At 46.9% G+C, this 27,812-nt stretch overlaps 1 protein-coding gene across 3 annotated transcripts; it reads right to left on the bottom strand.

Moving 5' to 3' along the window:
• Nucleotides 1-970: 970 nt before the first annotated feature.
• On the bottom strand, nt 971-27,311 carry MTURN (maturin, neural progenitor differentiation regulator homolog). Of its 3 annotated transcripts, none has more exons than XM_081080173.1 (4): nt 27,266-27,311; nt 26,975-27,183; nt 17,781-17,903; nt 971-6,260 (listed from the first exon to the last, which is right to left on the bottom strand). In XM_081080173.1, the coding sequence occupies exons 2-4, from the start codon at nt 27,134-27,136 to the stop codon at nt 6,150-6,152; spliced, it is 396 nt and encodes a 131-aa protein (XP_080936299.1). In that variant the 5' UTR covers nt 27,137-27,183; nt 27,266-27,311; the 3' UTR covers nt 971-6,149. The 3 variants fall into 3 exon arrangements, with proteins under 3 accessions (XP_080936299.1, XP_080936300.1, XP_080936301.1); XM_081080175.1 differs by lacking the exon at nt 27,266-27,311 and having other exon boundaries at nt 5,563-5,776; nt 6,165-6,260; nt 26,975-27,212; XM_081080174.1 differs by having other exon boundaries at nt 26,975-27,292.
• Between the last annotated feature and the right edge of the window lie 501 nt (nt 27,312-27,812).

Below are 27,812 nucleotides of genomic sequence, written 5' to 3' on the forward strand. Positions count from 1 at the left end.
TTTTACAGATGAGGAAACAAAGGTGGCAGGGGAGGGAGAGGCGACATGCCTATCGTCACCCAGCCAGTCAGGGACGAGACTGGCCTAGAACTCTTTCCCCCAGTCAACCAATTTCCGAATGACTCACCGTGAAGGAGGAATGCACCTACACTAAGGTAAAGAAGCCCTTCTGTATTTTTAAAAAGTGTATCTGTGAAGAGTGCTCACATCACAGTAACAAAGGAATTGCCCCGTAAGAAAGGCTGTGTCTGGGCAAGATCACGCCACCACCGCTGCGGTCAGAATGGGACTGCGGTCTGAACTCAGCTCACACACAGCCCACTGCTCGTGCACCGTCTCCGACAGCAGCCACGTCAAACACAACCACCAATGAAGTTGTCTAACACGCACACGTAAGCCTCTATGCTGTGCCTATTAAGGCAATCTCAAATCTAACTTAACAATCTATGGAGAGCTATTCATTTGAGGAAAGAAACTTGCTATTAATCAAAGAATGGGACTGACCACCAACCTCCAGATAGATTCTTTAAATGTCATTGTTTACTGAATAACAACAACTGGGAGGAAAGTAGTGAAGAAATGGTGTCAATGTCATCCCTGAATGACCACAGATGTCTAACCAGTGTCACAAAGCATTCCTAACTAGGATAGAAAAAAAAAAGGGGTCCTCACATAGAAATCTACAGTACAAGTTTGAAGAGTGGAAAACTACTAAATACCAGGTGCAGTGTCAGAATAGATACATTCAAGTCTTAAAACATCAATTATTAACATTTGAATCATACCAGAGGTTCACGTAACCACCTCCTCCCTGCCTACCCCCTAAGTACCCCTTTCCCCACCAGCCCCAACAACAGCAACCACAAAGCTCACCGATGGTCGAGGGTCCTTATTCCTCGGTTAGATGACATTAGGGGTATATTCTCTAGAACCAGCCATGGGGGAGGGAGTAAGAAAGAGGCAAACATCATGAGTGTTTGGAAGGCTGTTTAATAACAAGCGTATGGTAATTACATCGTCAGATGAGACCCTCTCTCTCAGGGGAGGGAGGAAGGAGCAGATGTGGACAGGGTTCCATTTAGGATTTACACTGCCGGAAGGAAGCATCTAACAAAGGGCAACAATTTTTGGCAACCCATTTCACAGTTTTGTCATTTACAAGAGATTTCTTTGAAAGGAAATATCAAGGCAAAGCATCCACACCCTGCATGAAATATGTTTTGCCTAAAAAAACCCCCAAAACTGTTCCTTGCTTTTGCTTCTCATGGAGATGGTTAAACTGCTTTGATACACAAATTAAGACTGGTTCACAGATAGTTTCAGATTTTTTTTTAGAGTTGGCGATTTCCTTTCTCCCCTAAAAAGCTGACATTGGCCTAGAGTACTGCTCTGTAGCTTCATCTGCCTAGCTATCAGATGGTACTTAAAGTAAAAAAGATCTCAAGACACAGGCAGGAAACAAAAGATAAAAACAGGGAAAGGCAGTTTTACAAAGAACAGGCTGTCAGCTTTCTCTGCGGTATCCAACAACTCGAATACACAGTTCTTGGTAAGTTAAGTGTTTACTGTTTTGTGGCCTGCAGCACGCTTTTAAACTGCTGTGCCTCTTGAGCCTTACAGTGTTTTAAATGGGCTTTCTAGCATGAAACGTTCATAGGTGCTGTATTTCTGTAATCCAAATTTAAATAAAAACATCAAAGACAACCTATGATTTTACAATTTGCCCAATGAACTTGAGCTATAGATATTTTACCATGGACACCACGTTGCCATGGACACCGGGGGCTAGCGGCATCCTGGCAAGTGTTAGAGTTATTCTGTATACCATCTAAAAGACTGTCAGCCTTTCATGCCAAACCTGGTTATCACAAAACCAAAATAACTGATTGAGTCTTTATAGAAGATTGGTATTGAATTAAAACAACAACAACAACTGTAGGCTTCCCTGGTAATCTGATGACCAAGCAATGACAATGGCAACTGTGGCATCTCTGGAATTAATACTCACGATAGGGCAGAGGGATCTGCAACCCAACGGAGTTTTAACTGTGCTCTTTCTACAACCCTAAAGCTCTGTGGAGTAGGTGGGCTCTGCCCACGGGCCTGCAGGTGGGGGCATTACTGACCCATGGCTTCCTCTGCAACTGATGCAAGATCAAGGTTGGTTCATGGTCAGCCTGCCAGTAGCTGGAGCCCCGCTCAGATCTTCTCTGGCTGACAGTTGGTTTCTACAGGACAAGAACTCCACCAGATTTGCGGGACACCCACTGTCTCCTTGGCTGGGGGGCATTTTCAAAGCCACAGAGCCATTCCCAACACAAACCTTGCCTCTCAACTTGCAGGCAGTCCCTTTGAGGGAAGCAGGCTCCTACTGACACAGCCATGAAATACAGTTTTCCTGGGACTTACGTGATAATTGCCTCCTGGCCTTTTTCTGAAGAACCATACCCTAACTGTCCCATTCTCCCTTACTCATCTCCTCCCACCCCAGATTACGTCTTGCCTACTCCGAGAGACTCTCAAACCGTGAGATCAGATATGTTCATAGCAGTTTCCCAACTTGTCAGATATGCTGGTATCACAGCTCCCCTAGGTCCACATACTTTGTGCTCTTATGAAACAGAAGCAGTATTTAGACATGTAATTGTGCTAGATAGAGAATGGTTGCTGCTTATACATGAAACATGACAGCAACTATGAGAGAGAGGTTTTTACTGAAGTACACGGGAAAGCAAATTCTGGCCCCAGGACACCAGGAGAATTCCCAAAGAAGAGCCTTTTGTGTCCTAGTCACGGAAGAACAAAAAGGATTATGTGCTTCTCTGAGCCTGGGAGACGGGCGCACCTCTCAGTGTAACTGGACCCAGAGTGGTGGCAGGCACTGTGTGCGGTCTCCCCTTCTTCCCCGCTCCATAGTTCATTCTCTGACTCCCCAAAGTCTGCTCGGCATGATTATCAGGTAGAGAAAAGTAACCAGGCAGCCACAGAAAATGTCTCTGTGATTTACTCGAACCCAGGATCAAGATTTTACGTTTTCATAGGCATGATTTCACAGCTAGCCCACAGTGATCAACAAGCAATCATTCCCTTATTCACACACCTACAGATACCTACACACACACACACACACACACACACACACACACACACACACTCACTCACTCATGCTCTCACACATTCTCTCTATTGGATGAGATGGCAAAAAAAGTACTCGTCTTTCACTCTTTTCCAGTTCTTCCTCGTGCAAAATTTCTCCCCAGTTAAACTTATTCCACTTTCAAAGCCACAGTCTGTCAGTCTGTCAGGGCACAAATAAGACTATGCATTCCATGGGCAGAGCATGTACAACTGGGATAAGTGTGTTTTCTGTATCTTCTGGAGCCTGACTTGAAGACCCTCTCACCTAAGGAACAGAATTTCCTCAGCCCTTCAGGATCAGGCCCTGGAGGGTTTGGACACTCACAGACCAACAGAAACACGTTCTAAGGTAATCCTGTCGCTACGACGCTAAGGACAGAGATTCAAAATGCATTTCCTGCTCATTTCCCTTAAAGTTTCCTTGATTGTTGCTCTTCATACCCACGTACACCGTAAGGCAGCTATGGAATAGTGGTTAAAAAGCAGGAAGGGCAATCATCCCTTGTTTCGGGGTAGTTAAGTGACTTGCCCAAGGTCACGCAGTCACTGGCAGAGTGAACACTAGAAGCCAGTCTCTCTCCTAACTCCTGGGTCAATTCTGCTCCCCCTGTGCCACACTGCCTCCTGCTAAGTGGGTTTATATGTTTATGAAAGTCCAGAACCTATCTAGCCATGGAACCCTTCCCAGAACAGAAACCACAGGCTGTTGACTCACTGACCAACTGGGGGGATTTGCACTGTGCAAATCCCAGTGCCACCCACGACCTGAACGTGTGGGCATGTGTCAGAGAGCACTGGCGGGGATGTGCACAGAGAAAAGGAAGTCTTAGAGGCTACAATCCTTTTGCTAATACGTTTTGGGGTTTTACCAGGAAAATGAGGAACATACAGCAACGTTATCCCCTATTCCTGGGGCCGAACCAAGACCTGGTTTCTCCTCAGCCCCTCTGCTGGACGACTGAGTCTATCTCAGCTCAATTTTTACAAACAGAGAATATTAACACAATAATACCAAAATGAATTTGGTCAAAGCCTAAAATACATTTCATACTAATGTTCAATCCATTTGCAAACTTACGCAAATTTAGATTGTAAGCCTCTAGGTACGATTAAAATTCCAGTTTACCTTTGAATGGAGCAAGCCAGTCAAGCTTCTTCATGTCAGGCGCAGAAGTTATTCTTTCGGCCTATTGTGTTAAAACAAAGGTGACCGAACCTGAGCGATAGCTACAGAAGGTACAGCTTCCCAAACACCTGTGCTCAGGTACAGAGCCCATCGGGACTCAGACGAGGGAGCAAAGGACAGAATACACTCACCCCACTGGACGACATGTCAAGGTTTGTTTTGTTAACAGGCTCCTTGGAAGGAAATGTTTCATTTGGAATTAACCTTGAATTAAGCTTTTTTTCCAAAGAAATGAAAACAATGTGGGTACCGAAGTACGGATGGAAACCACTCTATTATTTCACCCGATGAGTTAAAAATGCAGTACGCTCTTTGACCACGAGCAGCTGTGCTCCTCAAAGCACCAGTTAACAGAAAATGTTGAGATAATCAGGTTTATGCCGACATGCCTGGAAGATCTATGACTCCCATAAACTCTATAGCCTCTACGGCTGTTACTGCCTTTTTTTTTTTTTAATCCCAAACTTTGACAACCTAATAGGCCAGCATGTTAAAAACATTCCTACTAGAGAGGCCACATTTAGTCAAGGGGTGTAGAAGAGGCATTCAGTCCTTAGAACCAGAAACGCAGAATCATCCAAGAAAATGAATGTTTTAAATAAGTCCATGTTAGTGTTACAAAGGATTTTCCCCATAAGTATTTGTTGGCTAAATGATGATAACAGTTGTTCCTGCGAGTTGTCTGAGTCTTTTGATCATTAAAATGTGTCCTTTGAACCAAGCTAACCCACGATGAAAAGATTCCCACTTTCATATCACTTTAAAAATTCACTGCAATCAGGTTCCTCGAAGCACTTGATTATAATTTTTTTGTAAATTATACAGTAGGATCCTTTTCTTGACTTTTTTTTTTTTTTTTAAGAATAAAAGACAGACTAAGAAAGTGAAGAAGGATTCCATCATATTTAAAAAAAATTTTTTTATCCTGGTTTATTTTCCCATTAAATTTATCTATGGCTTCAAAGTTGAAGTGGCACTTGGATTCTGGGTGTTTTCATGATTGAACAAGTCGCCATCTCATTATAAAGAGAGAAGGTAAATGTTTCCTTTCACAAATGGGATGGTTTATAAACATTTTAAAGAAATTGATAGCTTATGTCACCCCACTTATATTTTCCACTCTTCGACTTTAAAAGTGTCTTTGAAATTAGCATGTTTTAAAATAACTGAACATGCAAGTATGTTTATACCTACCCATGAACCAGTTGCCATATCTGGGGCATTCAGTAATGGCAGCATACTTAAAGAAGGCTTCTTTGCCTCTCTTCCCCTCTTCACCCAAAGCTAAGTGATTATCCTTTTCTGCCCTTGTATTTGCCCTTGTGCAGTTTAATGACTAGATATTACAACTCATGCTTTATAAGCAAAACCTTTCACTTACGACACTTACAAGGTACATAAAAAGTGCAGACTGCATTTCTTTTCTGCCATGCTTCCCCTCAATAATGTCACCTGTGAAGACTCAACACATATCCTTAATACATTCAGAGTTCCCTACGTTCGAGTCAGCGAATGTTACTTCTCCAACACAAACTCAAGAGAGAATGGTCAGCCACAAAATGGACTCTAAATTCAAAATGGCCAAGGCTACCGAGACAACTCCATAGAAACCCACTGAAACGGGAGTAAAATTCAGGTCACTTCTGAGCAAAGCTCATCCCAGATATTTTGTGGTTGTTAAAAAGGTATTTCATTTTAATTTGGATGCTGGGTGTCAGACGTCCTGTTTCGAAGTACTAATGCAAAATGCTAACCCAGGAGCACGCAACCCCACCTTGGGTACCACGGGGCTCACTTTCCTTCTCAGATGGGAGCCCTGGCAAGTTTACTGCTGACTGACCCCCATTTGGGGGTGGTCTGCCTCTGGTTCCTCCTCTTCCACGTCTGCGCTGTACTCTTCTAATGTGTCGTCATCTGCATCCGGAAGGCCCAGTAACTACAAGGGAGAAAAGAGAAGCAGCTGTGAGCACTGAGGGTCCCAGGCACGAAGACCACCGAAAGCATCTGGTCCAAATTCAACAGCACTCACCAGGACTTACAACAGCAGCTAGGGATTTCCCTCAGAGTCAACTACTCCCACAATTACGTTTATAAACTTATTAGACGGGAATATCAATCCTTCAATGGACTGGTGCTGAAAGGGTTAGGTTTTCTTGGGGAGCCTGGAGAAAGAATCTCTACTTTTAACTACACAACCCGGCATCACATATGACCTATGCACAAAGATACTATGTCTACGTACCCGCACACAAACCTTGGATGTTAGCAGCAGTACAATGAACAGGGCTAACTATCCCATCAATATGTCAAAAATCTATTCCCCGCATTTCCTCCCCTAAAAACACATGATGCTATTACTTATAACACACAGACATGTGGAAACTACTAAAATGTTCTACAGAATGGTTGAAAAATTTGTGGTATATCTATAAGACGGAATCCTATTATCCATGGAAGATAGTATTTTAAATAATCCAATATACAAAATGTGCTCATAAGTGTAAAAAGAACATGATAAAAATAGTGTTTTCATTATGATATAGATTTTCTTAAAATTTACACACAGATACATAGAAAAATAGACCTCAAAGCCCATTTACACGTTAAGAGTATTTTTAAGACAGTGTGATTATGGGTACATTTCTTCTTTTTCTCTTTTTGTATTTTCCAAATGCTCTCTAATCATCACCAGGGAAATTCACAACAACTACACAGTGATTTTCTTAAAGCACCGACGGGCCTTTGGTTAGAGACTGTGAGTGCCATTTGCTGGGTCAGATCAATATGAACAGAAAGCTGTGGTACTGGATGGAGGAAGCTGTGACTTTGGGTACTCCTCAGCCTTGTCTGTGATCGGGGGGCGTTCATCCAAAGGCTCCTCAATGACACTTACTGCCTGCGCGTGGCCAAAGGATCTTGTCCCATGGTGGCCGCTTGGTCGCTCACTGTGAGACAACTCCACTGAATGGCCCTACGATCTAAGCACTAACTGCAGTAAGACATGAAATAAAAACCGTTCTGTTTACTCTTTACTGCCTCCCTAGTGTCCTGCCACCCCCACCCCTTTCTTCCCGCTCCCTCCCAATTGCTTCAGTGAGGGACAGATAAGCAGAGTTGTGATGAAAATAATGCCTTACTCTGAAGTCCTCTTGCAGGTCTCAAAGAGCCCTATGAACACAGAGCGAAATCATCCGCTGGGCACCACTGGTCATATTACACACGTGGCCTGCCAGGGTGGACACGGCCAGCTGCAGACACATGCTTTCCCCTCAGCGCTCTGAGTGAGGCAGCGGTCTCAGAGACTGGTCCCTGGGAAGCGTGGGGCCGGGGGAGGACATCTCAGCCTGTCCGAATAGTTTGGGCCAACCTTGTGTGTGCTTGGGAGCAGGGAGAAGCCCCTTTGTCCTACTACTGTCTCCCTTCCATATCTTAGTGGATGGAATAAAAGACAAAGTTTGCCTCGAAAGAGAGAAAAAAAGATGGCTGGTTACAATGAACCCAGATGATTAATATTCTGGTGTTCCATTTTTATTTGCAAAGCCGCTAGATGACACAACAAGGTCAAAGTATCAAAACAGTAGTAACATTTAAATGACTAATAAAAAATATAGTTGCCACTGCCAACAATTCCAGAATCACCTAAATGCCAGAACAAGGTGTATTAATTTAAATAAATGTAACTCCCCATTATATTAAAAGGAGACCCCTGAAAAGAGGAAGGGCCAATGGGTTCCCTCTCACTTAACAGATCTGACTGCTGGTGGCTGCCCAGAGCCCTGGGTTCAGGAGGGTTCTGAGCAGTGGGAAATCGTGTTCAGTTAGCAACGACTGTCGTGGGTAAAGAGGGCATAGTTGAGGTACACATCTGCATACTTGCCACAGTGTCCTAAAGAGACACGCCGTTGATTCATTTTCGTAACACACTTAGCAAGTCACATGGACCCAAACCAAGGTACCTCTCAGCACCCTTCCGCTCCTCAGCTTAGGGTGGCCTGTAGAAGAGGTTCCACGCAAGCCAAGCACAAAACCACTGCCTTCTCCCTCCCTCTCTGCTTTTTGTAGCTCCCTACCTTACCTTCAATGTGGCTCAAGCCCATGGTTCTAGATCTAGAACATCAGCCACACGGGAGGTCCTTCCCTTTGATGGGAAATATTCACATGTTGCTCTGAGAGGTGCTCATCCCCTACCCTCACAGGAGGCAGAAGGAAAGGAAGTTCTCAATGGCTTTCTGGACGTCTAAGGCACCTTAGTGTAGGGTCTGCAGATTCCTTGAGAGGCTATGTGGAAAAGGCACTGGACCTGGCTTCCAGAAGCCGGAGCTCTAGTTGGGGACCTCTGCCAAGCCACTGCCTTTGCTGAGCCTTGGTACCCTTCTCTGTAGAGTGGGAATCATGACACTTGCTCTACCTCTAGAGAAACTATGGAGAGTAATTGAGAAAGTGAATGTGGCCATGGTTTGCACACCACAGTCTTGTGAATTATCTAGTTATGTCCTATCATCTTGCTTCTCATTTTAAAGCACAGCCTGTTCAGTTATTCAAGGAGAGTCACTGCGGCATCAGTCGGCTGCCTCCAGCCCCTGCTCCTGCCTCTCTTCTGCTGGGCTTGCTTTTGGACCACGTGACTGTTCATTAGTCCTGTGGAAAGTAAGAAGCTGAGTGCTATTAGCCTCGTTTGATTGTCAGGCTTACATTCAGCATTCCACTGAACCAACCGATTTTGTCTCACTGCAGACTTAATAATAATCATAGTTAATACTGCTTAAGTTACTACCTGCTAGACACTGTCCGAGGCAGCTGTACATATAATAATTCCTTTGGTCCTCATAATAACCCTGTGGGGTAGATACTAATATTATCCTCCTTTTACAGGTAAGACCGAGAAAGGTTGAGGAACTTGTCCAGAGTTCCTGAGCGTAAGGTCAGAGCTGTATTCAAACCCAGGCCACTGGACTACAGAGTTCACACGCCTAACCACCAGGCTACCCAGGAGACTCCCTTCTAGCTGTCAGTGCTATTCCTGTAGCTGGAGGCTTCAATACTGGGTAATACACCTTGTGAAAAATTCCACATGCGATGTTAACGGCTACATTTACAAGTATGTACAATTTGGAAGCATGTGGAGAATAGAAAAAGCACCAGGACTAGAATTTGCCTGGGATTCCAAAGGATAGCATACAGACATGAAATAATCTAGCATTCCCGCCAGCCTCTGTCTCCATTCCCATCGATGGTGGGTACGTCTAAATTTAACTTCTGGATCCAAATTTTGAACAGCGGAGAAGACATATCAGAGACAGGCGCACAAACAGACTGGTGAGAATCCTGGAGTCCTTGCTTTCACTACACCCACAGATTTTCATAAGGGAAAGGAGACAGGCCCAGAAACCCTGTCTGGTATATTTAAGTTACTGCTGATAGTTACAATCATTAATTCGTATTTCAGTAAAATGTTTTCAGTTGACCGGAAAAAGAATCTCTATGCTCACTCTGGACAAGAGTGTTGGTGTGTCCCGGGTCTTGCTGTCCATCAGGCTTCCTTTGAACAACCTGTGATTACGTAAGAAATTCTGGGGCCCCATCCAAACAGGATTGTACTGGAAAGGTAGAGATGCCAGCCCTTGAGAATTAAAGTCCTGTAGATCTAAGAGAGTACCAATTATCTGTAGGACCAACTGAATGTTTTGGAGAGTGATGTAAACTGGTCGAAGCCATATTCAGTTGGCATTTAGCATCTGCTGTCTCTAAAGGTGGCACACACTCAGCAGTGGGCCAGAGCGTCTTTATAAGGGGAGGAGGTGTCTGTGCCTTGGAGAGTGCACTCAACCAGCTAGAGCTGTGGTGCTTTCAGTAAATGTTCTGTGGTTTCTGAGGTCCCAGGAAGCTCCTTCCTGAGGATTCTTTGAAGCAGCATTCCTCATGCTTTAGTACATACAGAGGGTGCCCCCAAAAATGTAGACACATTTTAAGAAAGGAAAACTGTATTAAAATTGTAATACTCAATATATACCATGACAAAAGAGGAATACAAGTCACGTGTGACTTTTGCAATGACAAGGTGCTCAAAGTGGGTACCATCAGCGTCCAGACACTTCTGATGACGGCGAATTACTGCTTGAGCAACGCTGAGCAAAGTGTCCACTTGTAGACATTGTTTTGGCGCCCAGTATATGATTCACTCAGGGACCTACCAGAAATGTAGATTCTGATTCAGTAGGCATCAAGTGGGACCTGAGATTCCGCATTTATAACAAACCCCCAGGACGCGGAGACACTGCTGGTCCTGGAACCACACTCCAAGTACTGAGACTCTTAAAGCATTTAGGGAATTTGCCACCATTTATCGTAATGATCCATAATGCTGGTGGTACCAAGAAACCTATGATGGGATGCTGGTCAGTCTGTCTTCTTGACACTAGGGGGAAAAAAGAGGTAGGTGGCAACATTGCAAATGGGCAAGAGTAGTAGGTACTCTCTTACTTTTAGGGGCCATTGCACTTTCTAAAAAAGACAGGGCTTGAATATTCATAAAGTGAGCAAAAAATAAAAGCCATAATTAAGTTAATTATTATTAAAACCCACAAGTGTGTATAATCTGTTCTTATCAGACTTTCTGACCCACGAGCAGCTTCCCACAGGTGGGTTCTTTCTCTTCTGCCAGGCTCGTGACCAGACTAAGAGTAGAAGCAAGAATTGGACTTTTTCTGGGTCACAAAGGGTTTTCCTGTGGCGTTTTATCTCTGGCTCACCAGCCGTCAGTGGCAAACTGACAGTATCAGTCTGGTTCATACGAGTCTCTGCTTCTTGAGAGTTACAAATGTGGAGTTACACAGCAACCCCAGGGAGGGGACCGGGGTCAGTCAGGGGAACCACAGGTTCTAACTCCAGGTAGGGTGCTCAGAGCAACATGAACCAGCACAGTACACAAAACTGTCATAGCAACAGGTGCCTCATGGCTCCAATGCCCACAGTGCTGGGAAGAGGAGGAAGAGCTGGGACTCCAGGGAAATAAAGAAAAGCTTTGAGAGAATTTGAAAGGGCAAAGATAAGGTTTCGTTTAGCCGCTAATGGAAATGGTAAGCGCTCTCTTCTCTTATGAACTGTTTTTCTAAACAAGGGGGAAGTCTGTCAGTCATCACTAAATAAAACATGTGAAAACATAGAGGAAGAAAATGAATGGCACAATGACCATTATTTAGATTCACAGCCACTATTTTATTATCTAGCTCAATCATGTGATGACCGCAACTGTCAACCAAGGGCCACTTAAACAAGAAGAATGTAGGATCCCGAACTTTTCCAACTCACATTTCTCAAGGCTACTGACCAGCATCTCTGAAGCCATTAGTGGCTGCACAACACGGATAAACCCGCCAGCTCACAGATGGCCATGACAACCTCCTTGCTGCTGTCATTTGCATACAGGTACCATTTGGATATGATGTTCCAGCAAGAAGGAACAATCCTAGGTTCAAGCAAGAGGCCCTGGAGCGGAGCAGAATGTGGTCACTCTAGGCGGGAAGCTGCCCCGGTGTACGACCCAGGGGCACGGATCCGCCCAATAAGCATTTCCTAACGGCCGTGACGAGCCAGAAGTTGAGATGACACTGCAGGATGGCTGGGGTCTGACAGTCCTTTATGTCCTTAGTCTGATTTTGAAGCTCCCTACGAATCCACAAGACAGAGAGACAGGGATGGGGTACTGAGGTAACCTGCTAGAGGCCACTCAGCATGGGAGCCAGACAGGCCAGCGCAGGACGGAGCCACCGCCCCCACTGGGGCAGCTCTAAGGACTCTGGCTTTTCTGGGCTTCCTTCGTGGCCGGGCCTCTTCCTCCTCTGAGCACGTCTGGATTCTGCCATTTCTTCAAGTCCCACCTCCTCATAAAGTCGCTGCCCCACACTTCACTTGGTTCCTCAGTGAGTCTGACACTCCTAGCCCTTCTGACACCTTGTAGACAATACAGCTTTTAACAAAACACAACGTAGTTTCTGGTTATAAATGGTTTCTGTGACATCATAGAGCATTTAGAAAAAAACAGAAAAGCAGAAATGTCACCCGAGAACCTGCCCCCAGCGGCTCTTGGGTCACATGCCCCACTCGGGGGATGAGTGTCCATTCACTCTTCTGGGAGCACCGGCACCTACACAGCGAGTTGTACGGATTAGCTACTGAATGGACATTTATTACGTTGTCCAAACCAACCCTTATCAACATTTGTCTGTGAACCCCCATAAAGCCTCTTTAACGTCCCTTCTGTTACCTAGATGCTACTGTTAGGCATGTGCTCCAAGCACCGAGCAAGTCGATTTTTCTCTCTGCCAAGAATCGGAGTCCCAGAAAGGGACTCACTAAGTCCAACTCACTTCTCAACAGTATTTGACCTGGTGTCCCCATCCTGCCCAGCGTTTATTCAGTGCTTCTCATGGGTAACGTGCTGTATTAAGTACCCTACAAGAATTGCGTCATTTCATGTCAAAGCAACTCTAAGGTAACTATTGTCATTTGTTTCCTAACTTTACAAATGAAGAAACTGAGAAACAGAGGTTAAGTAACTCGGCTAAGGTCACACAGGCAGCAAGAGGCAGAGCTGGGATTTGAATCGCTGCCCACAGGGCTTGGGTTCCTCATCACTGCAGTACCCTGATTCCACAACACTGGGTAAAGAGACCACAGGCAACACACCCTACAGTTCGCACCCACTAATTTCCACTCAGGAAATAGTTCCCCAAAGAAACAGCACATCGGAGTAAGCTGAGCAAGAGTGGAACTCCTTCGCAGGCTCTGCGCAGTCTCCAGCAGTGTCGGGGCCAAAACAAAGGCTCTGTGTGTAACATGGAGTTTCTCTGTATGGTCCTGTGGCTGTCTCTCCTCCCACAAACGCAGCTCCCTGAGGGCAGAGCTGGGCACGGTGGCCTGCCCCTCACTCTCCAAAGCAGTGCTCTGGCACAGAGCAGGCGATCGGTAACATTTCGTTGAAAATGTGATGAACAAGTAGAGGAAAACCAGGAGTAGGATGGTGAAAAAGAGTAACGTTTTTTCCCCCTTTCAAATCCAACAACAGATTTCCTGGGGTGGGGGGACGGCCTTTGACTGTGATATTGAGTGTTTCCGTGGGGGGAAGGCAAACAAGAGAAAGGAAAACAAATACAGTCCACAAAGTTGGTATGTTGAAAGATAGAGTGCTAAAGTGGCCTGCTTAGCATTTCGGACAGGCTCCCTCGGGAAGGCCAGAAGACTCCACACTTGGCCCGTGCAGGCAAGAGTGTGCAGGCTTCGGCACTTAGCTAACTCTGTGTGACCGATGCCCCCTAAAGGCAGAGAAGGCTGTCAACAGACAGGTCCTTATTTTTTGGAGGGACCCACAGGGCAGGGGCTGGCAACGGGCGGGCCCAGCAGAAGCAAGGATTCAAAGCCTGGGTGAAGCTGTTCTAAGATGGAGGCAGAAATAGCTCCCCTGTGGTTCCCAACTATTAGCAAAAGGCAGCTGCCCAATCGATCAGATGACCACGACTTTTCAGGGAAATGATGGGAAGGTTGCCTGTTTGACATCCCTGTGGCATTTGGGTCTGCGTTACTTCACAAATACTTTCTAGTACAGCAGCAACAAGACCCTTTCGTATGTCTTATTTCTAAACCCAACGCCCCCTTGTATAAAACAGAGAAATATTGGCAGTGGGAAGAATTGCGCTCTTCAGTGGGGATGGAGGGGTGAATGTTTCCGTACTGGTCTCCAGCGGTCCTTCATTCTGGGCTGTCACACTTGCTCTCATCCGACTGGGGCACAGCCCGACTGACAGAAACCCAAAACCCCACGCGCACCTCAGGGCCACTAATCCTGAGAATGTGCCTCCCACTGGCACTCGCCGAGGGGCAAAGATGCCCAGCCCACTAACGTCCTCTCCGGAGTGGTTCCCCCAAGAACCAGTACATCGCAGTAAGCCGAGCAAGAATGGGCGCCCAGCACCCAAAACCTTCCCTACTGGAGGGCTGTACTGGGTCAAGGCCTCCTCACCCGTGGAGCACCCACGCTGCCCGCGAAGGAAGGCTCCGCTTTAGAAATGAACCCAAACCCTGGAAGTCCAACAACATATCAAATCTGTGTGTGTCCATGACACGCAGCAGCTTGAACGGAAAGAAAATATTCCACCAATCCAATTGTTTTCAGCAATACATCTGGACTTTTTCGGACTGCACTTTTTTCCCCCCGTTTATATGTTACCAAGATATAGTCATAAACTTGGTAAAGAAAAACAGTAAAACGGGTTCTGGCAGGAGCTCACCTTCTCCAGTTAAGGCAATTCTACAGGTATTTTGCCTGCTACCAGAGATGACTGCCACATAAGGAGGGACCAGGTGGCAGACAAGCGAATGGAACAAACCCCTGCGAGGAAACCAGCTGCAAAATGGATATATCATTTGCTACCAGACTTTTTTTTTTCCGCTGAAGACTTGGGAGAATCGATATTTTAAAAAATGTACCTACTGGATATCTCTACCTGGATGTCTAATCGGTGTTTCAAACGCTGACCAAAACGGAGCTCCTGATAGTATCATCCCCAAACGTTTCCTCCTGCAGCCTGCTCCATGGCAGTAAATGACAATGCCACGCCCTTCCGTGCCTAGCCACGGCACTTTGGCGTCATCCTTGTCGCCTCTTTTTTTCTCATGCCCCACTTCTGATCCATAGCCAGTCCGGTTGGGTCTACTTTCAAGGCATCTCCAGAATCTGACGCCTTCATTCCACCTTCACCGCCACCATCCGGGTCCAAGCCCCCTTGCCACCCACCCACGTGACAGCAATGGCCTCCTCGCTGGTCTTCCCCTTAGAACCTATTTTCAACTTGTCAGAGGGAGCCTTTCAAAATGTGAAGTCAGATCCCTCTCGGCTCAAACTCCACCAGTGGCTCCCATCACACCCGAGTAAAAGGCCAAGTGCTTCTGTGACCCACAACCCTTCAAATTCTTCACACTCCTCTCTCGCTCCATCCCCACCACCGCCACCACCACCTGGCCACACCAGCCCCAACTTGCTCCTCACACTCTGGTACCTCCTACCCTGTTGCCTTCATATTTGTTCTTCTCTCTACCTGGAAAGCTCTTCCCCTAGACCTCCTCGTGGCTCACATCTTATTTCAAGTTTCATTCAAACGTTACCTTCTTAATGAAGACTTCCCTGCTCCTCTAATCAAAATTTTCAGTACCTCTGACATTTCCTGCCCCCTTTCGCTGACTTACTTTTTTCTCCCTGACTTATCACTGACACGTGTTGTACTTAGTTATCCTGTCTCCCTTGCCACCAGAATATCAACTCCGTGAGGTCGAAGATTTTCACCCATTTGATTCAAGTGCTAGGAACAGAGCAGTACGTACTGCCAAATACCTAGTGGGCTCTCAGTAAGTATATATTCAATATATATTGAATGAATGAAAGTGAAATGGACCATACTTTTAAGTCAAAAATCTATTTTGAATGTGCCAAGCAGGCTTAGAAAAGTAAAAAAATTAAAAGAATGAATTCGTTGGATGAGTGATACAAATCAGACAGAGTGACAAAAGCCACAGAAATTCCAATTCTTGTAACAGTGCATTAAATGATTGGGACCAACTCTTTCACAGAGAACTGAAAAAAAGCTGGATTCAATATGAAAAATGCCTTCTTAAATATATTCAAGAATTAGAACCTAGAGAGGTAAACCTAACATAAATAGCTGCTTTTGTCCTGAGGGTATTTGCTGACCTAGAAGAAACAGCTAGAAACGTTACTGCATTTGTGGCCGACTCTAAAAGCTAGGGGAACCAAAGTCAAATCCAGGGTCTTCCAAAGGAGCCAAATGCTACAAACTATCTCCACGTTAAGTCGGGACCCCAAAGGCCTATGTCCTTGCCATGGTCTGAATCTGTGCCCCCGCAAATTCATTCGTTGAAATCCTAACCCTCAAGGTGATGGTATTAGGAGGTGGGCCTTCGGGAGGTCATTAGGTTATGAAGGTGGAGCCCTCATGAATGGGACTAGTACCCTTAGAAAACAGGCCTTAGAAATCTCTTTCTCTCCTTCCACCAAGTGAGGTTCCGGTAAAAAGATGGTCGTCTGTTTAGAAAGCAGGCCCTCACCACACACGAAATCTGCTGGCACCCTGACCTTGGACTTTCAGCTGCCAGAACTTGAGAAATAAATGTCTGTTGTTTCTAAGCCACCCAGTCTGTGGTATTTTGTTTAGCAGCCTGAATGGACTAATACAGCTCTTAGGACAAGGATGAGCTGGAAGAAAGCGGACCTGCAGCCTGGCTTCTCATCACCTTCACTGTTCCAAGAACCACAAGTCTGAAATTGTTTGGAGGTGGTCTCAGACTGACAGGGCCCCCAAGGGCTGGCAGAAGCAAATGAAAATCCTCTCTGGGGGAAGGCACCCTCATCTAAGCCTTAATTTATTCCTATATATAAATTTTCAAATACAATAAGCAGCACACAGAGATAATCCAACCCACAAAGAAATACGATACCAGGAGTGAGAACCATCTGAAACAAAAGACAACAAAATAATAGACTTACAAACCTTGAAATACTGGAATACCAGACACAGTCTATTATGCAACCATGCAATCGTGCCTACCACGTTCAGAGAAACAAAAGACAAGCTTGAAAATTTCACCAGAGAAGTAGGCACTATCTTAAAAGACTTTAAAAAAAAAAAAGAAATAAATAGAAATTCTAGAGCAAATATCCTTGAACGTGTTGAGTATTTACGGTGGGCACAGAATTGAACTTGGGGAAGTGTCAGGACACTGGTCATTTGACCCTTATCTTCCAATAAAGATAAATGGAAATAGGTAATTTTTAAAATAGGGATGAGTCTTCATTTTACATATTTTCAGCTAGAATTCATTTAATATGTGTTTCTGCTAGAAGGAATACAAACTGTTAGCCAGCCACAAACATACAAATCCCGAAATCCCCCGGGGTAGGAGAAGCAAGCACTCTGTAAGAGTTTAGCAAAAGAGAAAAGGACAGATCCAGTATCCAGTTTCATCCTTCGCCAGACCCACAGACATGGTGGTACATCCTTCATATAACCTTTGGGAAGTTCCCCAAATATAGGCCTCAGTTATAAGAGAACCTTCCAAACAGTTTGGTTTGAAGTCTACCGCATAAGGACGAGAATACTCAGTGGACTCATGAAGGCTCTGTTGGCTTCCCACCCTATCAGAGAGTCTTAACTCAAGTGATGCTAGAAATAACTGTCATCCTTGCAGCAAACAGCTGTGTCCCATCCCATTTCCCCCTCCCTCCCACCCTCAGCCTCCCTCCGCGTGCTGCTATCTTAAAGCCACAAAGCAGACAAGAGAAAAACAATTAGTCATCCCAGGTTTTGCCCACTTTCCCCACAATCCATGTTATTCAAAACACAATCATGGTAGAAAACAAGACGGCTTTAGAAGGCAAGCAGGCACCTACAGGTCTGAAAGACTTGAAGACTTTTTCCAAGACTTCCTGGAGCGTCTTCTTGCCGCAGGAAGAGATGTAATCCTGTGCTAGCTGCAAGAAAGGCAGGCAATCCTCGCTCTCACTCCACACGTGCTACATGCCCACAGGCAAGGGGAAGGAGAAAACAAAGACACACAGTCATTAAACTCAGTGTGAAATACAGAAAACCAAAAAGATTTTTTTCTTAATTACATGCATCTGAAGAAGGCCTGTATTCCAGAGTAAAATTTATATATTCATTCCTGATTTGTTTGCTCTGAAGGGGATAAGAAAATGTATACCCTATAGAACACCCTAGCTATTGGTCCATAATCTCACCGGCTCGATTTGCCATCAGATCTGCTCAAAGGTCGTAAAAAGGACAGTGGGGTCAATATGCATGATTTCCACTGTCTCCCGTCTAGTGCAGGCCAAGGGTGGCTTTAAAAAAGGAGGGAAGAGAAACCAAGAGCCTGCATGCTCCTTAACGTTGTCTTCCGCCATGGCTGAGGGGTTAATTAGGCATAGTTTGTAACCACTAACTTGGAATGAGACATTCTTTACCCAGATTAGCCTGTGAGTGGGGGTGATGGTGAATTTACTTCCAAGTGAAATGAAGTTAGGAGAACACACAGAAGAGTTATCGCTTAGACACTGGGGGAGAAAGGCTTCTGAAAGCTCACATTCCCTTAAAATGCTTTTAGAGGGCTCCGTCCCAAGCGCCACTTCTCAATGTCAGCATGCACCAAAGAGACTGGCTTTAGGTTTTCACTTTTTCTTTCCACATGAGGATATCCATTGTAGCACACCTTTAAGACTAGACAAGTCTCTCCCATAAATGTTTAAGAATTTGGAATAAGCCCAAGAAATAGGCTTGACAGCTATAGATGCAGAGGGACAGGCATTGGGCTACCAGGATAACATCAGGGTATCTACCAGGTACCAAAAATCATTGTTTAGAGAGGGCTGGTTTGACAGCTCAACACTGGTTAGAAAAAAAAAAAAGTGTGGCGGCATGGGAGAGGATGACTAGCAGACCAGAGCAAGAAGCAGGGATCAGACAGCAGGAGACGAAATTTCTTTGGAGAAATGGTCCATATTAAGCACACACTCGTCCCTCCCATTAATACAAACGGTCAGGGTATCACCCCAGAAAGTAGTAAGCTCATCACTCAATAAACTCACTTCACTTTCTTCCTTCTCAACTAGATCTATAGACTTAAAATACTGCTCACATCTAAGAGACAATAATTAGGTGCTAATGTGCTATCTGTACAGCCAATTATCCACGTTTCATAGATGCAAAGGTCCATTTCTGACACGTGCTGCTCTAATTCCAGCAGACTGCTACAGTAGCTTCTGCCTCGTCCTAATAAAAGGTAACTTAGATTCTCTCACTTGAGAGAATAGCTCAAACACAACTGCCTATTAGTTAGAGACCCTAAAAGTTGTCAAGCCATGGAAATGCCATTGATGTAACAAGTCCCTTACATTGTACGAAAGTAGAATAGTACAAAGTGTTTTTATGTCCATTATTGAACTTGATTCTTAATCCGTGGGGGTTCAGCAAGAACAATAAAATCTCACTTTCATGTAAGTTCTGCTCAGCACCCATTTCCATACTCAAATTTTAAAAAGTTCCAGTGCATTTCAATTCTTCTCTAAGTTAAAGATGGGATTGACATCTAGCACACACAATAGAAAACTTTAAGCCTGCCTTCCCTAGATTGGTGAAGATTTAAGAAAAAGCAAAAAGTTTATTAAATTCCTGGCACAGTGCCTGGCTGGCATGCAGTGGATGTTCAATAAATGGTGGACAGAAGTACCCTCTTCCCCCGTTTAGCTTCTGCAGGAGAACGGGGAGGGTGAGGTTGGGCTTTCCACCTGCCTCATGGCCGAGGTCACAGGCTGAGCAAATCAGACGCTCAATGCGGCTTCACTGAGAATACTACCCAAGGCAACGTGGGTTATAATCCACAAGTCGGTGTATCTATGAAAACCTTATATACCTGTTTGATTTGTTTGTTTGTTTTTAAGTGCATTTGTGCTTGAAATTACCAAGTAAACGAAGGAAAGTGTATCACTCGAACAGTAACAGAATTGCAGTGTAGCCAACACTGTTTGGCAATCAGTTTCTTTGGTTAAATGTTTCTAGGCATTTCTAACCTCCGGAGGAGATTGTTCATGCCACGATTTTCATTCCTTCACTTTTGGAGTTGTTGATTTATAAGTACATTTTGAAGAAGGAAGACGTAACACCCATAAAGGATCTTCTGTCCAGTCTGCTTAAACTTCCCTCATTTGGCTGTCTAATTCACCCTGGGTTCCCAGTCATGTTGGTTTTATGGGTTTAAAAACTCCTTTTCACTGAATCTCTGCTCAAATGATAACGTCAGTGACAGGGCACAGGGTTTGGAATCAGACAGACCCAGGCATACATGGCCATTCAAAGGACATCCGTTATTAAATGCTAATTGTTTCATATCCATTGTATCTCAGAACAAAAGTACTCAGTTTTATTTTTTGAATAAAACTTCCCAAAATAATCAAGGCAATCAGCAAAGATCCATAGAATACAAGAGCCAATGAACTAAAAAATAAGTCTGCAGTTGGGATAATAAGGACAAAGGGAAGAAAACAACGAAAGGAAAATAAGATCAAAGCAAAGGTAAGGGGGCTGGGCCACCTGCTAGGATGGGACAGATTTGCTTTCTGGAGGCCTATGCAAAGACAGAGAAGCACAGTGCCCGGAGGCAGTGCCTGCAGATAAAACAGCCCAGCTCTTCAGAATTAATAGACAAGGGGCTAGGGGCAGGATGGCTATCTCTTAGGAAAAATAGGGGGGGAAGAGGCAGGAAGAAAATCAGGTGCATGGGCTGATGCCTCTGAAAACAGCATCTGGGGATTTGTCTTGTACAAAGGCAGATGGGTAACTGCAGACCCAGAGTCCTGCACCACTGGGCATGGCTACCATGACTCCAACTTGGAAAATATTTTAAGCATGTGTAACCGAACACCCACTTGGGCCGTGAAAAAGACTGGAATGGGGTCAGAGGACCCGTGGCTTTGAACAATGTACAGTAATTCCCTGGCAAATATAAATGTAGGTACAGAATGTATTGGCTTTCCAATAGGGTAGTTAGAGCTAAGGCCGATCACAGACCTTGCTTGTTACAATAGGAGAAAGGCCAAGGAAAGGTTTGGCAAAGGAGAAAAAAACAGTGAGTCTCAAGCTTTAGTACACAACACGGTCAGTTAGAGGTTTATTAAAACACAATTGCTGGGCCCCACCCCGGACTGTCTGATGGGGGCGGGGCTGAGAATTTGCATTTCCAACAAGTTCCTAGGAGACACTCAGTCTGCTGGTTCTGGGACCACACTTTGAGAACCGGACCCTGAGCCGAGCTTGGGCTAACCACAAATTTGGGGGTACGGGGCTGGGGATGAGCATTACATTTAAAACTCTCAATGTCATTACTGACTAAAACCAACTCCAAATTCAGGACAGCATGGTTGCAGCAAAGTGGCCCTTGCTGTACTTTCGAGCAGCCTCCGCTTTCCTGTAAATTCCTGCCCATTAGGAGTTGAAAATCCCCGGTGAGAACTTTGATTTTAGAACAGGCCATCTGTGGCCCTGCTTTCTGTTATGAAGTCAGACTGGAGTTTGTTATCAAAGCTTGCCCACATTAAGACAATATACTGTCATCTGCAAATAGGAAAACGACCACCTTTCTGTTTTCTACATGGCAATATCCATCTTATCCAAAAATGGTATTAGATCATTAAGGTAATTCAACCCTACAAGTAGCTTTTAGAGGACAAAGGGCCATTGCCATAGTCCTGACTCTCACTGCACCAGTGACCAGAGCTTCTGCCGTCAGCAGTGCCAGGGAGTCCATTTTGAGTTGGTGTAGCTTCATCCAGAACAGACTACTGTCCATACAGGAGGTGGCAGAAGATAAAAGCTACAAGCCCTCTCATGCCACCCAACATATTTCTGCACAGGGTGGGAAGGCCATGGCTGGCTATACCTATGACCTGCTCTTTATGTCAGCCACTGATCCATTTTACCAAGGAGGAAACTGAGGTTCAGAGAGGTTAAGCAACTTGTCTGTGGTCACACAGGAAACAAGAGGCAAAGCCAGGACCTTACCAGAGATGTGCAGCCTTCAACCTGAGCCTCAGCTCCTTCATTTGTAAGTCACAGAAAATAATAATACTCATGGAATGGTTATAAAGATTACAGGAGATAACCTGCAGATCGCCTCTCATTAGCGTGCTCATTCCCATCTATGTGAATTCATCTGAGCATAACATGACTCTCCTCAGATTACCACTCACTCCACAGATAAACGAAGACCATATCTTTGCCCCTGAAACAGTCTCTCTACATGAATAATGCACGACCACTATTCATACAGTGGAAAGCTTTACAGTCCACCATATTCTCCACTTAATCCTCACAATACTAACACAATATAGATATGATTATCCCCATTTGACAGATGAGAAAACTGAGGGTAGAGTTTAAATTAGACAAGAAAGTGTTCTCTCTCCATGATACTACCATAGAAATACAATGCAATCTTTTTTAAACCAGTTGTATTTTCTTCTCCAAAATGCAAAGGTTATTTGGCTACCTAGAATGAATATACATAGATATATAAATCACATAGTTTTTCTATAAAGAGAACCTTTTCCTTTAATACTATGACAACTGCTATCTTTGTTTTTGTATTGAGAAGGGATTAAACTATACAAATTTTAGATCTAAACATGTTTTGATGGCTTGCCCCAAAACAGTAGACAACAGGTCTTTCCTTTGTCTGGTGATTAGCACCCGGGCACCAGGGAGGGGCAGGGCAGTGCTCTTTGATTAGAGCCCCTTTCTCCTGGGCAAGGACAGTAGGGAAGCAGCTGGTGCTGCCATGCCCGGGACGTGTGACACCTACACACGCACCCCTGTCCGGCTGGTACATGAGTGGCTGCCAACACCCCACTCCTCAAGCCTGGCAGAGCCCTCAGGACCTGAGTTGGCCACAGAGGGGAGTGTGCCACCTGTCCGTAAGCCCTCGGCCCACTCCCGGTCACACCTGTAGCCAGGCAGGATAAGCCCCGTCCCCCAACTCCCAGCACAGACAAGGCGCTGGCAGCTTCATTTGATTGTAGGACCAGACTTCACGGAGCGTCCACAAAGAGAGCCCCAAATCAGGGCAGCAGTTTGGAAAGGAACAGTTTGGACCGGATGGCCTGTGAAGCGAGAAGGGGACAGAGGGCACGAGGGACCCAAGAGCTGCCAAAGCAGAGGGAAAATAAAAGGAGGTCCTTGTTCCTAGGCATCTGGAGTTACTGGCCTGATGCTGCCTGTGGGACGGGCTGCAGGGTGGCAAGGGCAAGCCTCTGGCCTTGGGCTCAAGTCCTGGTTCCGCCACTTCTCAGTGGTGTACGCCTGGATGAATCCCTTACACCGAGCCTCAGTTTTCTCGCCTATAAAATGGGGATAATACCTACCTCACAGACTTTTTCTGCGGACCAATAAGAAGATGCCCTTGAACCCACAGTCTAACTCGGTCCCGAGTTATGCTATGTTTTCAGAATAGGGCTGTGGGTCAGGGTGCTCCTCCACTTCCTAGCTGTGGGAAAGTTAGTAAACCTCACTGTGCTTCAGTTTCCTCATGTGCAAAACGGAGATTATTATAGAGTACCTGGTGAGATTACTAAGAGTAAATGAGTTCGTACGTGCAGAGTGCTTAGAGCACATAGTAAACTGCACATAAGTGGTAGTTGTTGTGATTGTTCTTTGAAGCTGTCATTCTTGACCCTTAACATCTGTCTTCTACAGCAGACTGTCTTCATTCATTCATTCATTCATTCATTCTTATAAACACGGATTGAGCACCTATCATGTGTCGGACACTGTTCTAAGTGCTGTGATGCAGTGATAAAGAAAACAGACAAGGTTATTGTTCCCATGAAGCTTATAGTCTAGTGGGGGAGGCAGAAAATAAACAAGAGACTACCAAGTACTAATGAGTGCTACGATAAGAACAAAAGGTTTCTCCCAGGTCTGAGTGGCATAAAAGAGCCAGACCGGTAAAGATGTGGGGGAGGAGTGTTCTAGGCAGAGGGAACAGCGAATGCAAAGGCCCTGAGCTTGGCATGTCTGAAGACCAGAAAGGCCAGTGTGGCAGGAACTTAGTAAGGAAAGGGGAAGAATGGTCCAAGATGAGGTCAGTAGGTGGCAGGAGACAGATCCTGTGTGGGCTTGAAGCCAGCGTGAGGGCTTAGGTTTTACTGTAAAAGTTTAGGTAGGGAGGGACTGGCGGGGACATGACCTGGATTATATTTTAAATAGATCCAGAGACTCTGCCAGAGAGTCACTAATATCATCACCCCCATTTCAGACACTGTTCTAAACAAGCCTACTAGGATGAGAATACTAATATTATCATCCCCATTTTACAGATGTGGAAATCATGGCGTAGAGCGACTAAATAACTTCCCCCAAGGCACACAGGTAGACATGGGGGGGGGCGGGGTGCAAACCCAAGCAGTTTGCCCACAGGGTACTTACCTTAGTGTATTTCTAGCCATTAAGCAACACTGCCTCTTAGATGGATAGAATGGCCCCAGGAAAGTGAAGGCAGAGACCCTACTTGTACTCTAGGTGTCCCTGGTACAAAATAAGCCCTCAATAAAATGTTCGTTGAATGAATGATGTGAAGACACTTTGTAAATTGAGAAATGCTACAAAAATATTCCTAGTAAGAAGTCCTTGAGATTATAGGGATTCATTCCACTCACCTAAAATTTCTTCTAATGCTAAACAGATTTTCCTAGGAAAGGGAAAAGGAGAGAGGTAGGACACTTTGTACCTGAGTTCCTTTAACTGAAGGCAAACAGCAGCCTGACAAACCTGGCCTGGGACACACAGGAGCAGAGGTTTGGGTTAAGAAAACTCCAGGGGTTAGCGTCCTGTCCATCCATTCCGGCCTCCAGAAATTGAGAAAGTGCCGGTCTACCCAAGGAATGACCTTTCCCATCTTCATTTTTCTTTATATCATTTAATTGTCAGTGAAAGAACACTTTCAAGCAGTTCACTCCTACAGGTGGGGAAACATTTAAAATATAATACGGGTGATCTAGAAAAAGGCCGGATATACAGAATGTTTCTGAATGGGTTGATATACATATTCAAGGTAAGAGAATGGCCTTGCATTTTCTCCACCCACTTAATCTCCAGGGAGTAATTTCTTAGGCTATGTCTCCCGGTAGTCCCAGCAGGAAGGCTGTGTGAAACTCTCCCCACAAAATCCAGAACCCTGACTGATTCTTGCCCTATGTCATGCCAATAAGGAGGGGGAAAGACTACTGGCCGTCTAAGGAAGCACAGGTCTGGAAGGGACTACTAACCAAGCCCTAACATGGCAGTTAGTTGGGCTCTGATGCCCTTTCCACTCTATCCCTGGGGCTTTCTCACACTTTTACACTGTTGTAAGTCCCTTTTTTCATGACCTCCCACTCCTCCCAATAACAAACAACACTTATTTTAACTGCAGTTAACAGTTTTCTTACACACACACACACACACACACACACACACACACACATATATAGCTTGCTCTTCATAAGTACATGTGAAAGAGGCATTCTGATTCACATTTTACAGGTGAGAACATTGACGCTCTTTAAAAAAGAAACAAGCTCTAAACTCTAACCGCTGATCCCAATTTGTGGGTCCCTTGCTATGTGTGGAGGCTGTTATGTGCTTTATCTATTCAATAGCCTGGGTACTGGCATTATACCCATTTTTTGGATGTATAAACTGAGCTGGGGGACAGCAACTGACCAGTTCACAAGAGTTCACAGGGCCAGAACTCCAATCTGGCCGTCACCCAAGACCATCCCTCTTCCACCGTCACAGGGCTGGGGCCCAGGTGGGTTCTTCCTCTCCGAGGGGTTGAGTGGGGTGGAGGGGGTGGGAGGGGCGTGCTTTATGGCCGAGACCAAGAAAGGTGATCTTCCTGTCTCTCCAACTCCTTGGAGAACTTTCTATGGATGGTACTGGCAAGCGGCGGCGAGGAACTCGGCCCAGCTTTGTCTCACTCCACCTGAAGAGCCAGGGCCAGGCAACCCCACCTCCGTCCGCAGGGGCGGCAGCAGCGCCAGCTCCAGGCTCAAGCCGGTGACCACACGGTAACCCGAGCCCACAGCCGCCTCCATCTTACATTTGGGGACCATCATTTTCCCCCGTCCTCACAAACACTTCATGGAGCGCCATCCTCGCCCCGTCTCCGCACCTCCTATCCCAGCTGCTCTGCCGTCCGCATCCCCTTCCTAAACTGCCAGCGCCCAAGATCCCAAGTGGGCACGGGAAACAAAGTCAAGGGTTTGGACGCGGCAGTTCCAGGTCCTGTTCCCTCGGAGCCCGAGGCAGGAGCGGGGACTGTGACGGGGAGAGGGAGGGGGAATTCCCTCTCTTCCGATAAAAGCGAGGGGCTTTAAGGGGCCCCAGCCAGCACCGCAGCTGGACAACCCGCTCAGAAGCTCACGGAAGAGCAAGGAAAGCGCAGGGGATACGAGCCCGTGTGTGTCGGTGCGCGCGCGCACGCACACGAGCGCGCGTGCGTTTGTAAAGATCGGGGTGTAATTCCGCAAAGAAGGTCCAGGAGATGGGGCATGGCCAGTGCGGACAGAGGCTTTGTGTCCAAACAAGCAGCGCAGGGAATAACCCGCGGGGCTGGGGGGCGCCCCGGGCGGGGACAACTCGAGGAGTTGTCTGAGCGTGGGGAGAGGCACGGGATTCCACAGCCAGACGGGACGCCCGGGTGGAGGAAGCTCCGGACTCCGGCTCGCGTCTGCGGGAGGCTCCGTGCGCCCCGGGACGCGCGGGTGCGAGGCGGTACACCCCGAGGTTCTCCAAGCGGAGCACCGCGCGCGGGCCTCCGGGCCATGCCCCGCCGCCCGCATCCTAAGGGCGCCCCTGCCCGCCGCCCAGCCGACCCCGCCCGGAACGCCGACCCCGCCGCGCCGGACCCCGGGCTCCCCCGGCCGAGCAGCGGGGCGCGCACCGTCCCCGCGCCCCCAGCACACACAGGCTTCCTCGGGCGCCGGAGCTCGGGCGCAGGGCAGCGGCCGCGCGGCCACACTCCCGCGCTGCAGCGGTCCCTCCCCCAGGCACTCACAAAATTGTCCCCGCAGTCGGTGTCCGGACACAGAACGTAGAAGGAGACGCCGGGGTCGGCGTAGAAATCCATCCTGCGCTCCGTCTCCTCCGTGGCGATGAGCTCGAAGGGCGTACTGGAACACCATTTCTCCGCAACGTCAGCCAGCTGCTGGAAATCCATCCTGGCCCGCCGCGCCCGCCGCGCCCCAGCCGCCTCGCGCCGCCCGCCTCCCGCTCCCTCCGCCTCCCGCCCGCCGCCCTCCTCTCTCCTCGGGCGCCCTCCTCCCGGGCGGGCAGCGCGCAGCTCCGCGGGCGCTCGGGCGGGCAGCCGGCACGGGCGGTGCAGGTCCCCTCCGGTCCCGGGGCGCTTCCCGGCGGGCTCTGTTTACATGCTGTGTGTAACGGGGTGGGCGGTGGCCAGGGACGGCGCAGCGCCGCGCCCGGCTCCTCCCAGGCCCGCCTCCCCGCCCGCCCCCTTTCGGGCAGCCTAGGAGGCTGGCGCGGCTGGGGCGGGGCGCGGCGGGAGGGGCCCGGCGCTCCGCGGGCTCCTCTGTGCCCCCCTCCCCCGGCCACTTTAAAAATTTTTTTTTTTTTTAATAAACGAACCCAAAGCATCCCCGGGTCCTCGCGAGGCCAGGGCCACCCCAGCCCGTGACGTCATGGGTCCCAGCCAATCACCGGAGCCTGAGACCTGGGCCTGGGCCTGCGAGCCGGGTGACGTCACAGCGCGGGCTCAACATCCGCGGCTTCCCGGGTTACAGTGCAGCGAGAAAGCTGGTTGTCCGTCTTTCTTAACGTTTATCTGGAGTTAGAAGGCCGGGGAAACACTGCAGTTTAAATGCAGGGGACGCCCAGAG

Source organism: Rhinolophus hipposideros (genome assembly GCF_964194185.1).
Source record: "Rhinolophus hipposideros genome assembly, chromosome: 18".
Lineage (NCBI taxonomy): Eukaryota > Metazoa > Chordata > Mammalia > Chiroptera > Rhinolophidae > Rhinolophus > Rhinolophus hipposideros.

Coding starts and splice junctions, on each gene's coding strand:
- MTURN (XM_081080175.1), bottom strand. CDS start 27,136: ATGGATTTCCAGCAGCTGGCTGACGTTGCGGAGAAATGGTGTTCCAGT. Junction 6,261..17,780: donor TCTTCAAGTCTTTCAGACCT/GTAGGTGCCTGC, acceptor TCTCCCTTGTAG/TTACTGGGCCTTCCGGATGC. Junction 5,777..6,164: donor CAGACCACCCCCAAATGGGG/GTCAGTCAGCAG, acceptor GAGTCTTCACAG/GTGACATTATTGAGGGGAAG.